This window comes from Cupressus sempervirens, chromosome 3 (genome assembly GCF_028749045.1).
Source record: "Cupressus sempervirens isolate cs-2001-9-10 chromosome 3, ASM2874904v1, whole genome shotgun sequence".
NCBI classification, from domain to species: domain Eukaryota; kingdom Viridiplantae; phylum Streptophyta; class Pinopsida; order Cupressales; family Cupressaceae; genus Cupressus; species Cupressus sempervirens.
Genome location: NC_143120.1, coordinates 110,049,234 through 110,063,408, shown reverse-complemented (window position 1 = coordinate 110,063,408; position 14,175 = coordinate 110,049,234). Strand labels below are relative to the sequence as shown.

The window sequence follows — 14,175 nt, the reverse complement described above, 5'->3', positions numbered from 1 at the left end:
TATTATCCTTGCCATCAAGGTTCAAATCTAGTGGGGATGAGGTCCCCCCCCCGTTTGTGGCCTCACTGGTTCATAGCTCCAAGTCAAAGCATTTACCCCTCTTTAAAAATTAAAAAAAGTTAAATTGTAATGTTCAATGTTCAGATCAAAATATGATATAATGGTGATGACTTGTATCAAGTGACTGCAATAATCACTATGCCCTTGTTATTGATATTGATTGTTTCAATCACCGATAGCATTACAAGATATATACACAGAGAGTCAATGTCCATGGAGGGACATGACTCTCCCGTGAGTCAATGTCCATGGAGAGTCATGGCCCTCCATGGGCTTGACTTAGTATATTCATAGACACCGATCTATAACTATCAATTAGTCCTTTAATCTAAACTTTCAACAAAGATGCAATTCCATCAGAATTATTACAATTAATTTGATCCAGATATATATCTGTGTGTGTGTGTGTGTGTGGTAATAGTCCGATAACTTCAATCTGAATGAGACTATAATCTTAACACAATACTATTTACTTTCTTCTACTTTCTATTTTCTAAATGGTTTGAGGATTGTTTGAATTAAATTTGAGAATCTTTCCACACAAAGTCATTTAAATTCCATAATCAGTCCGAAAGAAATTCTGTCATTATGTTGTTGAAATTATATTTTACAAACATGTAGAATGGATTACTCTACAACTCCAATGTAAACAGTATAATCAGATATCACTTACACTTAGAGGAGATTTAATTTCTGCCCAATACACACTTTTATAGTACTCACGCTCCTATTTTTATAGTAAGGCTAGGAACCAACTTCTCAGAAATAGATTTACTTTCTTAGTTAAAGTATTGTGCCATTTCCAAATGCTAAAAACTAATCTTGCCTCTGATAAACTGTTTTGTACTTTTCAGTGCACCTTTATTTTAAACAAATTAGAACATAATACTAGCGGTAACCTGTTTGAATGTTACATCTACTACCAATGCTGGAAAAGGTCCACAGCCATTTTTTACCACTACCACTGCCTACACTTGTTCACAATCTATATCAAAAACATGAAATTCTAATGTTGTATCGAGAAATTTACAAGATTTCTAACCATCCAAAGCGTATGAGAAGGCACCTCTGTACAATGGTCTAAAAAGACCAATTCCCAGCTATCTCTGCCTTCAAATTCTTGTAAGAGCAATTAGAGCAGATAATTATTAGATCCAAGATGCCAACAAGAAGTGGACAATCAATTGTTATCAATTACTTACCACATTGTTTACAAGAAAAAACGTCTTTAGTTATAATGTGAGGTACAACAATGAGTTGGTTCGATTTGTTTCAGTCAAACATTTCAAACATACAATATCTCTTGAGGGTTTTCTAGGAAGGTGCAATGGCAAGTGGAGGTTAGAATTGTCATTTTCTTCAAAATGATGAGGATTATATGATTTCACACACCACACCTGTACTCTGCCTGTTATTTATCTAATGCTGCCATGAGATTTAGGATGCTGCTAAGGAAGCACTCCTGCTCTTCCAACTTGATACTCTTTGGTCAAAACGAAAACAGACTGATAATTTATAAAGCTTCTTCCCATCGTTTCCGAGTTTGATATGGACATTGCTCTGGACAAATTTCAGTCACACTGAATTGGTTACATGTTCTGTCCTCAATCTTGCTAAGTTTCAATGTTCATACTTAAAAGGAACTTGAATACTTCAAAATTTGTTTAAAGGAAAATTAAAAACGCAATTGCTGGTATATAAAGATCTACAAATCTATCAACAATTTCATTACGTCATTTTTCCAAAACTCGAATATGAACCCATAGTATGTGACCAAAGCAATTACAAATACAACAATGGCAGGAACTAGACACTGTGCGTCCTTGTTATTTAAGTTTTTTCGTTTGAAAATATATGGTTTTAGATTTTGTTTAGTTTTTTGTTCCCTTGCAAGTGTTTACTGTTTTTCTTTAGTATTCTTTTTCATTCTCTCACATTAATTTTTTTGTGTTTGTTCAAGGTTAGTTGATATATTTTGCCTATTTTGCCTTCGTCGATTTAGGTGATTTTCTTTGTTTTCTATAGTTTTTCTTCTCATCTTATTTTTGTATTTGCTTATTTTTCTTTTCTCTCTCTTTCTCAGTTGGTCAACCTCTTGTTGTAGACTTTGTTCCTATAGCGACCTCTCTCTCTTACCTCCATCTTTTTATTCTCCATTGTCTACCATTTATTCATTTTCTCTATTTGCACTTCTTTGTCCTGATGATGGATCGTAGAATATGATCCGGAATGTAGATGCAAAAAAGATATACACAATCAAATCTAGAAGCTTTGAAGTTAGTAATACCATTGCTAAATATTTTCAATGATGAAGAATTGTTTTTGCAACAGTTTGTACTCCTAACACTTAATTTATCGATGGAATTAGATATTCAAAATTAGGAAAAGAAAAAGAAAAAAAAAGCTATAATCCTCAAAGCTTTAGGTACCAGATTGTCACATAAAATACAATATTTTTGTCTTGCATTTAAATAGCCATCATTTTAAAAATTTAAGAATCTCAACCCTCTGCAGTATCATGAATCACTCATTACTGGAGAGGATTTCTCCAACCATTCAGGCAAGTAGTTTTCGTCCCAAATGTCCCGAAATGTTCCTGGATTGGAGAATATAAGCTTAAGGGTTTTTATTTCAATTTCTTTCCTCCATTCCTCTAAATGGGCTGCTCCAGAGCGATCTGCAAGCTGGTCACAGTACTGTGGAAATATTATCATGTTAAAAGTAGACCAGAAAATTTCTAAGATCTAAAATTAAAGAGATTAATGTAAGATGTTTTGTCAGATATAATGGGAAAATGAACAAAATAATATACAAATTTCTATAAGAAAACATGGCAAAGTGATTTTGGATAATCTTAATTGCCATGGTAATCTGTAATATCCCTTTCCAGATATTTTACTAAAAACCCTTGATATTAAAGTGCAGATTTAAATACAAACAGAAAACCAATACTTGATATAAAATTCTAGAACTTTAATCAATTTATAATCAGCAGATTTGAATATAAAGACTCAAAAAAGTTCGTTTTATTCCTCCAATATTCAGAAGTACATATATGAAGCAGGAATTAACACAAATAACCGCCAAATATGTTACTATATTTTATAATAGCAATACAATAACATGCAACAATCCAAATAATCCAATCTTATAAATAAAAATAACAGTCAGATTGGCAATGTAGATAAGACTTGTAAGAAGGCTAGGTTTGCGTCCAACCTTCAAATGCTTCTTCAAGGGTTTGCGTCCTCAAAGAGATAACCAATAACCATTTCCAACTTGCAGAGTAATTTTCCCATGCGGAGCCTAATGCACCTTTATCACTTTTCTCAATGTGATGCACGCTCTTTTAAGCAATGTGGGATAAAGCACCTTTTTTGTCCTTTAGTCACTTAAGTGAACATAGTACCCTTTTAAATAAAGTGACAAGTTAAATGAACTTTAATAGTCACTTAGTCAGTAAACCAAATAATCATCAGGCATTAAAATAGCTAACCAAATGAACTAAGATAAGCACATGCAATAGCTCGTTGGAAAGCTATTGGTGAGACGCTTCCAAACCAACACTAAGGTACTGAAAATACTGTGCTCTGTTTACTTACTAAAAATAGTAAGCATCCAGACAACCTACCAAAACTACTTTGATGGGTTTGAAATTGGAAATCTCTAGGCCAAACCTCGAACTAAACCCCATAAAGAACCATTTTGCCCCCAAAACCTAGGCGAAGTGAGCCGGCAACACAGAATTATAATGTCCCAGAAAAAGGGGACATTACAAAGCCTCCCTGCTCATACTTGTAGAAACCAAATGCCAGGATCCCATACTCGCCTTGAGAATGAGATTCTACTCCTTAGCCGATGTAACCCAACATGCATCTTCCCAAATCTAAAATGGTGAAACAGTACAATAGGAATTGATGTGCCAAATAACTAAATGCCAGGATCCCAAGGCTCACCATTAAGCGACACCAACTGCCATATGGTGTTGCCCTGTGTACCAATACCCTCAGTCAAAATGAATAGCTCACTCCATGAGTGACCCTACGAGTCTCTACTGTCAACTGAAGATGGGAGCTCGACAATATACCAATATCCACCACAAGATGATAACAACCAAATTCTCCTCGTCACTCCCCGATTAAAGGCAATACACAGGGATGCTCCCCCTGGATCCCAAGTGAGAACTCGTGTGCTGTCTGAGATACCACTGACCAACTCCTGTAATATCTGCACCACTGTACCACTATACCACTCCTACAATATCTGTACCGATAACAATGACAGATCCGGCCAATCTAACTCCACCACTATATCACCCTAGTGGAAACGGAGTAATCCTAATCTTTGGTACTCTAATGTGTCAAAAGGCTGAAACACACAGATCATAACCCTGTGACTGTGTAACAACACAACATAATCCACCAGATGTAAGATACTATTAACACCTGGATCCCTGATCACCCAATATATCGTGTCAAACCTGTCGCCACCTGGATCCCAAAACAACGGAACCCCACATCCAATTGCCATATAGAGATAAAAATATCTGGGAGCGTCTATAACACAACATCTCTCTACAGCTCCCGCTAAACTCCCATGGATGTGATAACTAACCAAACCATCATGCCAACCGACACCATAGTCGTCCTGTAAGCATGTACCCATAAGAAAACTTTGTGACATAGAAGTAGCTAACCATGTTGGATGCATATCAACATGATGTATAACTAACAACTTTCCCTACAAGTAATCCCCCACAAACAGCTGAGTCGGACGCTTGCAGCCGCTAATCCCATCTTCCGAAGATGGTAAATACCCACAAAGGATGGTATAATTCTAGAACCAATCCATACCAATGCATCAAGTCCTCCATGAGTGGGTCAAAAGAAAAGTGATGAGCACTCCTCACTGTGTATTCGTGGTAAAATGCTCCAACCTCTCTCAATGGCTCATCACTAAAAACACTTGAATCAAGCAGCTGATCCCTCTGACTCTGAAAAACAAGCTGGCATCCAAAATCAGCTGCATGGAATGAAGTGACAGATTTGCTTCCAAGAGATGGTAACAAATCAACATGAGAGCTATACTCCCAACTAGATGACACTCTACGAATGCCCTGTGGATGACGGAGTAGCGTCATGTACTACCACACAACTCTTAGGAGAATCCACCATTGTGACATAAGAGCTACCAATAAACTGTCTTGTATTAATTGTCACGGCACTAACCTCAGGAGAACACGATACAACTAGTGGTTCTCTATTGTTTTCAACCAAGGTGCTCATCCCAGCTGAAACTTTTGTACCTATATCTATGATAGATGTAACCACATCCCCACTACAACTCGTGGATATAAGATCCTTATCAACTGCCTCTATATGTAACTGTACTATATCTACAGTTGGTGGAGACTGTGCCAAACTCAACTCCTCTGTAAGCTTCTCAATCTATAATTGTGACTCTTGAAGGGCCAACTGGGCACTCTGCAACAAGTCCATAGTCACCTCAAGCTCATGAGTGAGCTTATCAACCTTCTCCTTGTTTCCCTGCAATGCAACATAACAAATGCAATCCCACTCGAGAAGAAAATCTCTATCTGCAAGTAGTTGTAGGTAATTTTGTTTCATCATTCCAATTGCTTCTCGGAGTGCATGTATCTCTGTAAGGGAAAAAATACTATCACCATGCTCATCTGTCAAAGGAGTACTCCAACCATAGGTAGCCAACATTTGACAAGCAACATCAAAATGCTTTACGGTTGTGACAACCATCCTATCATTAACCTTCAGTTGGCTTGCTAAATGATGATCCCCTTGTGACGAAACATTTCCACACAAATCTTCCAATTTGTCATCTACACTGTGATATGAAGCTGAATCAATGTCACTCACCATACGATCAGCAGCATCATGTATGCTATCATCTAGGCACACCTCAATATCTAGGGTTCTATTGCTATGCACCTCATAGGATGGCTCGACTGGTGAGGTAGAAGCTGCTGATATAATAGTATCTTCACCACTTCCACTTCCAAGGTGACTGCGTGTCCATCCACATCATGATCTTGGGATTTATTGTCATCAAATAAACATTCTGATTCGTTTTCTAAGGTCTGATTTTTGTTCTCCATAAGTTTAATTGTATAGTCACTAACTGCTAGGAATTCATCATAGAGGCTTCTAGATACTATAGAGACTTCTTGTTCCTCTTTCTCTTCATTCTGTGATGTAGTCCTCTTAAAAATGGAAACCATATCGTGCCACTTTGTCTAGTTTTGTAGGGTCTAAAATCAATTCATTCATCCTTTTCTGATTTTCATCTAACCTTTTCAAACTTTGTTTAAGCTTCTCCATATTCTTGTCCCACTGCTTCTGGGTACTTGAAGTAAATATGATTAACTAACTGATTCAATGTCCAAGACTCTTCAACTCCAAGAAGCTTTCTCAAATGACTATCAAAATCTTGCCACTTACTCCGCTTCCATTGATTTGCATTGTCACCAATACTAAATCCATGCACTCTTTGACTTTATAACATCCCGACTAAGGTCTTCTTTGTTTAAAATATGGCAATAATCTTCTTTCCCTTCAGTAGACATACATTTTGAAAAACTGAACCACTGCTTAACGATTCAAATGCTATAATGATCTCTGACTGTTCTGATTAAAGAGTTCAAATCTTGAAATATTCTCTACAAGTTCTGCCCAATGGGTTCAAGTCCGTACTCCAAGGTATATTGTCAAACAGTTGTTGTAAGACCAATTCCTTAAGCAAATTGCTTCTAATTTGTCACTGTATTGATTATTAACAGAGAGGATATGAAGTAGTTTCATAAGCTATGAAATAAAACGTGTTCTTTCAAGCCAGTTTTAGATGCTAATTCAACTGACAATTTGTCAAGCACTTTGCATACAATCTAATGTAAATCACACAATGCTTTGCAAAACACAAAGGATTTTATCACCAATAGTTTAATTTCCATGTTCAACAGTGAGTTTGCATTTAATTACAGAGAATTGCAATAAGTTGAATACAGAAATATAGACTGGAATTTGCAAGTTAAACCACACAATATGTGCTAGGATGGGAACCTAACAATGATAATCATCAACGTTGGAACCTTGCTGATCATGGATGAATGAGAGATTGGTCTTAAGCAACAAATGTTGGCCTAGTAATGAGGATGTTGCTTCTGTATTTGTCTCCCAACTAACTGTAGTCCTGTTATATGTATGCTACTCCTCAAGTTTGAGCACAACCAATGGGAACCCCACACTGCCTCTAAAATTTGAACGCCACCCCTACTAAAGTCGTCAAAATCACCAAACAAGGGTTTGTAATTGCAGAATCAAACCTTCTTCTAAAAGCTGTACTGTGGGCAGTCGCCGGCTCAACCTATGGAGGAAATGAAATGCCAAAGCCATTACTAACTATAACTCCTGTGAAACACTCAATGCTGGCGTGTGGCCTTGACCGGTGGCTAACTCTCACTTCCACTATTTCGTTGGTTCCTTTTTCTGCACTCTGGCCTTCTCTTCACCACGGGAATGGCTTCCTTGTTGACGGCTTCCCTCTCACTCATATGAGTCTCTGCTATCAACGTGAGTTGCCGACCTTGCTATAACCTTTTTTGGGTGCATACGGGTCACTAAAGCTGTTGGAGTTGGAGCCTGTGCTCCTAAGGAACTCCCATGGCCTTCTAAATGATGCTCGGCAGTTGCTTGTGGCCCCTGTATGAATCTGTGGCCCATAAAAACAACTTCCTTCCTGTGACCTCCCACTGACGTGAATGATGGGTGCCGTGAGAAGGTAGAAAAATACCCACATGAAGGGCTCTATTTGTTTGAGCCTCTAAACACTCAATACCCAATTATAAAAACAAGAACATTAAGGATGGTAACAACTTTTGTATGTTAAAAGCCACCAACCGTGGATGTCATGTATTCTTCATACCAAAAATAATCCAACACGTACAACAGTGTAGAACTCTGGTAAAGAATCATTGCAATGCCTAATGACCCATTCTGTTCAAAAGCTTTCGTTGCAACTGATAAATTGATGACCAACCAACCAATCATGCCAGCACGAATCAAAAAGAATCAAGATGTTGAGTACAAATGTTGTAGACAGTAACTCTAATCCTCTATCTATTATAACCGCTGGTGAGAAAAGACCAGCAGCTACACTAATTCCTAGGAGAGCAATCAACAACAGAAGTGTGGCAAAACCTGTAGTAATATTTTCAGAAGCTAAAACTTAATCTCTTCCGAAAAAAATTAATGAGGCCCTTTTCCAGAAATCTAACCAGGCTGATATAAATACCACTATTATTGAACCTCACAGGCTGGCAAGACCTTTGGCTCTGATACCACTGTAATATCCCTTTCTCGATATTTTACTAAAAACCCTTGATATTAAAGTGCAGATTTAAATCCGAACAGAAAACCAATACTTGATATAAAATTCCGAAACTTTAATCGATTTATAATCAGCAGATTTGAATATAAAAAGGCTCAGAAAAGTTCGTTTTATTCCTCCAATATTCAAAAGTACATATATGAACCAAGAATTAACACAAATAACCGCCAATTATGTTACTATATTACATAACAGCAATACAATAACATGCAACAATCCAAATAATCCAATCTTATAAATAGAAATTACAATCAAATTGACAATGCAGATAAGACCTATAAGAAGGCTAGGTTTGCGTCCAACCTTCAAATGCTTCTTCAAGGGTTTGCATCCTCGAAGATATAACCAGTAACTGTTTCCAGCTTCTAGAGTAATATTTGTTTTAAATATTATATTCTTCATATTTTCCCATGTAGAGCCTAATGTACCTTTATCACTTTTCCCAATGTGATGCACGCTCTTTTAAGCAATGTGGGATAAAGCACCTTTTTTGTCCTTTAGTCACTTAAATGAACATGGTACCCTTTTAAATAAAGTGACAAGTAATGAACTTTAATAATCACTTAGTCAGTAAACCAAATAATCATTAGGCATTAAAATTGCTGACCAAATGAACTCAGATAAGCACGTGCAATAGCTCGTTGGAAAGCTCTTGGTGAGACGCTTCCAAACCAACACTGAGGTACCGAAAATACTGTGCTTTGTTTACTTACTAAAAACAGTAAGCATCCAGACAACCTACCAAAACTGCTCTAATGGGTCTGAAACTGGAAATGTCTAGGCCAAACCTCGAACTAAACCCCGTAAAGAACCTTTTCGCCCCTAAAACCTAGGCAAAGTGAGCCGGCAACATAGAATGATAATGTCCCAGAAAAAGGGGACATTACATAATCAAAGACAAGAAATTGGACTCAGGCAAGTAAGATGATGAATATGCTAAGGAGATCAGACATTGATGACAAATTTGAGTCGACACATACACTCTTAAGCATCTTTTTGTAAGAGGAAACAAGTTTAAATAGACTGGCAAAAATGGCCTCCTTGAGAACTCATTATATATAAGTAATGAATTTTGTATGATAGGATCAGTTGTACTTTAATGGAATTGATAAATATAATCTGATAATGAAATTAAAAGGTGATGAAGTCAGATTAACTTTAAGAGAAACGACCATTTAGTTCACCCATTGCTATTTCAAGCTTAAATGAAAATAATTCAGCTTCGGTAATTTGTATGTCAACTTTTATATAAAATCTTAATTCAGCTGTAATATTACGTTATATTCACATATAATAAATTCAATGAAGGCTGTAAAAAACCATGGAACATGGTGATTATCAAATGATTCAATATTTTTTAGGGCTGGGGGCCTGAATCAATTGGTGAGAGCTTTCTGTTGTAGACATAAGGTCGTAAGATCAGGTCTCCCTCAGTCCATGTGATACCGAAGAGTATCGTGCCAGCATCACCAGTTATGATAAATTACCCGACACACTATCCAATTCAAAAAAACAATGTAATATCAACCACAAGTAGATGTTGTTCAATTTGAGTGTACAGATCATTGGTACTAATTATTGTGAGAAACAAAGTTGAAAACCAGTGTCCATGAAGGGAAAATACAATTAATTGGCAACAAGTGATTCAATCCAACATAGTATTTGGAAATATGCAATTTGGGTCAGAAATATTAAACTTTTGACATACGCTTTGTTCCTGCACAAGATTTCTTGAATCTGGAGACATTTCAAATTACATCTTCCACCACATTTCATGTAATTTTGGACATTCAATTTTTTATGCCCATATTTGAGTTTTTTAAGCAGGATGAATATTTTGCGAAAAATTACTTATTGGTAGGTGGAAATCAAAAAACACAAAAGTGAATGGGTTTTTGGTCTGCTGGTGAAGTTGGTTCTGAATGAGCCCATTAGGGATCAAGTATTGCTAAGTGAAAAAGCTACAACACCATAAGAGATGAGGTTGGGTTCTGCCCCGACAGATTTTGGCAGATTGGGTACCCCTTAGTCCTTGGCTCTTGGACAAAGAGGTTTTGAACCTCCAAAAATTAAAAAACACAAAAAGGAAGAATAGAAAAGTTGTTGAAGTACAAGTGGTTACAGTGGATGATGAGGTTGGTGACAGCAACAGAAAAGAACTTGGTACAGCAGCTTTAAAAAGCTGTTTGTCAAGTAGCAACACCAACCAACACCACCATGAAGGTGAATGCAGCTAGTAGATTTAGAAATAATGCTTTCAAACTAAGTTAAGTCAGAGGATCTGAAGCCTATGTTTTATTACCCAGACAATTAAAAATTGAAAAAAAAAAAGTGATATTCAATTTAACAAATTAATTACATAAAAGGTAGGTAGAAATTATAAGTTGGAAAAAGATAAATATTCAATTAAAGGAAATTATATAAAGGGTAATTAATAATTATGAGCTGAAAAAAGAGATATATTCAATTAAAGATAATTACCTCAGATAAAGACAAATTATTTCCTCATTCACTAAAGATTAAACGTTCTAATATGATTTAATAAAAGGGAAAGCAACTTTCTCAGATGTGTATCTGTTTTCAGGCAAGTCAAGCAAATATAAAAGTTATAGGTGGACATTACTGAAACACATACGCACCCAAGGAAACGAGGTATCTTTGAGCCATCATTATGTCAGGTATCAAGTGTTGAGAAAAGATTTCTGATTTAAAATCATTATGTCAGATATCAAATTTTCTGTTCCAGATTTAATTTCAAATCTACAGTAATGTTTTCAATTATCTGAAACTTCAGCAGTATTATAAGTTCTACTGATAGATTAATGTGGAACAAGATATTTTAGCAGAGAGCGATAAAATAAATGCAGAATCTATACAAAGAGAGATTATTTCTGATTTACGGAGACAATCAGTGTTGCTTCAATATATCTCTACACACATAGTGTTTTGGGTATCAGTACATGATTTCACTCATCAGGTTTTTCAGGTTGTTTAAAGATATATTTGTTCAGTCAAGTTTATTACTGTCATTGCCACACATGCAGAAGGGCTTGAATGTAAGTATTTATCTTCAAGAGTTGAATATAGATTGAAAGCATGTTAGTGTTTGCTTTGAATTTGACAATCATTACATTATATTAAATCTTATCAAGTTGAAGTGTTGAAAGAGTTGAAGCCCTGAATGTTGTTGAGTTGGTGCTCATGTAAGATTGTTGAATTTAGTTCAAATTGTATAGCTGGTGTATATGTTGTGAAAGAGTTGATGCTCTAAAGAAGAGAGGGGTTGTTGCTCCTTAGGGTTGAAGCCTTTAAAATTGTAATTGAAGTAAAGATTTGTGAGGCTGGATTAGGACAGTAGATCCTAGCAGCTATTATCACCATGGTTTTCTCCGCATTAGGTTTCCATGTCACATTCTTATGCATTGAGTTTTATGTCTCTTGATTTCATGTTGTTTTCTTATCAATCTGATCTAATGCACTGAAGTACAAAATTGACTAAGTTGAAGAATATTTGGATTAAGTTTTGAAATTAATGCTAAGGTATATCACCACTAATTCAACCCCCACCCCCTCACCCCCCTCTTAGTAGCGTAATTGTGTTCTACACATGCTTTCTTACTTGATGTTCTATTGTATTATGTGACAAGAATACATATGAATTGGTTGAAGATTGTAAGTCCCTCATGTATGCTTTTCTTGAAAAACTCTTTGTATGAGATATGGTTGTATGTATATGTTCAACCACCTTGTTTTGTGCAAGTTCTGTTGGACTATCTAGTCAGTTCCCTACTAGTTTAAAGTGATGAAACTAAAGGTTCCAATGATTAGGTGATATTGAACCACCATTGAGATTCTCTAGATCCTTTATAGAAGCTTAAGAATACATGCCAAAAGAGTTTTGTCCTTTTGTGCTGCGGTATTTCATGTTTATGCAATTTGATTAAAACGTATTTGGGACATTGGTATTACTCATTTATAAGATTATAATTATTCATTTGACACTAATGTGAGTTGAAATGATTATCCCATATAAGTGGTGGAAAAATTATCTTATTTTTGGAATGTCTCAACATCGGTGTCAGACATGTGACATTCTAAATTGTTTACTTTATGAGATATTTCAGTTGCATACATTGTTGTTCCCTTAGCATGTGTTGACCCTGCTATGGGAACTTGGCATTGAGATTATATAGTTTTGGGGCTTCTTGGGGATTGTCATTTGGCAATGAAGATCTTATAAGTGTTCAGTGCTTAGCTCAAATAGCTTTTATACAGAATACAAAATGAAATATTTATATAATTTTCATTTGCTATTCTGAACTTGTATTTCTACATTTTTTTTGAACTGCAAGAATCAGCAGCCTTCTATAAGTTGTAGTGTGTTTGGTAGGAAAATTTTCACATCATCAGTGATGCTGGCAAGATGGACCCTCCAATACTACGAGGACAAGTCGTGTAACTGGACCTCATAACCTCTTGCCTGCAACAAGATGCTATAGCTAAATGAGCTAGGCCCCTACCCCAACTTGTAGTTCTACATTTGTCATTTCATGCGTTGCAAACTTTCTTCCAGACTGTTAAGTCCAGCATGCAAATAGTTAGGGTTTATCGGTTAGAGAAAAGCTTGTAGTTTACAGATGCGTAAAACTGCTCCATAGTTTCAAGTTCCTTAAGCTAGAACTTCTGTGGACTTCAAGAGTTGGAGGTAGGGTTGCAATCTGAAGATGGAAAGTTTGTTTGGAGTTCTGTAGAGTAATGTCTCCTTTTTTGACCTAGGTGTTTGGTAGAGACCCTTTAGCCTATTTTATTCCAATAGGTCGATTTAGGAAGTTGCAAAGGGAATGTTAATTAATTTAATTGTCTTAAATTTTACTTTATTTTTTGACTGCAGTAATTGGGAAATTGTCTTAAATTAACATTGCCAAGAATTTGTAATTATTTGATTATGCCTTCTATATTTACAGATGACCGAGACATAAAAAGTCACTTTATGAGGACCTAAACCCGTTATTGTTCTGAAAAAGGTGAATGTTTAAAAGTTCCATTAGACGTTATAAAATGAAAATGAAGGAGCTCATTTGATCATCTCTAGCCATTTTCAAGTTTTTTCTTAGTAAAGTTTGGACTGAGTTTTCAACTCCAAATCCCTCGAATGTAAGGCCTAAGAGTAAGTGCACTTTAGAGACAAAAGATCTATTCCTAGTCAATTGTGTATTTACCAGTGTTATGGGACTCGCTGAGTCATGCCACGACTCTACGAGTCCGAGGCATAGTCCATGTTTCCGAGGCAATCTACCTCTGGACTCGGACTCAGCTGAGTCCTGGCAGAGTAATGCCGAGTCCTGGGCGAGTCCAGAGCCCAGGACTCTGATTTTTTTATTTTATTTTATTTTTATTTTTTTAAATTTTTTAAAAAGATAGAGATTTCTGGTAGATGTTTTTTACAATGTATATGAATTCTAAAAATGATGTGGCATGCCAAGAATCTATTAAGGATTGAATCTTAAATCTTAAATCTTCAACTTTATATTATGTTATTCAATTTTTTCCTTCAAAAGTTCACTATTATACTTGTATGATTTTCCGAATCCTTGCCGAGTCCTAGCCGAGTCCGGTCGCCGAGTCCGAGTCCGAGTCGGATTTTGACTTTCCGAGTCAGAGGCGAGTCTGAGTCCCGTAACACTGGTATTTACACAA

At 36.1% G+C, this 14,175-nt stretch overlaps 1 protein-coding gene across 10 annotated transcripts in view; it reads right to left on the bottom strand.

Annotated features, from left to right (window-relative positions):
• Positions 1-2,330: 2,330 nt before the first annotated feature.
• LOC149565025 (flavin-containing monooxygenase FMO GS-OX-like 2) overlaps positions 2,331-14,175 on the bottom strand; it is a 92,413-nt gene continuing 80,568 nt past the window's right edge. For 4 of the 10 annotated variants that reach the window (XM_089818563.1, XM_089818561.1, XM_089818568.1 and 1 more), the window contains one exon: positions 2,331-2,756. In XM_089818563.1, the coding sequence (XP_089674689.1) occupies positions 2,577-2,756 (180 nt within the window). In that variant the 3' untranslated portion in view covers positions 2,331-2,576. Of the gene's footprint in view, positions 2,757-11,117; positions 11,181-14,175 lie in introns of all 10 variants that reach the window. The other 6 variants (XM_089818562.1, XM_089818569.1, XM_089818565.1 and 3 more) reach the window with 3 other exon arrangements.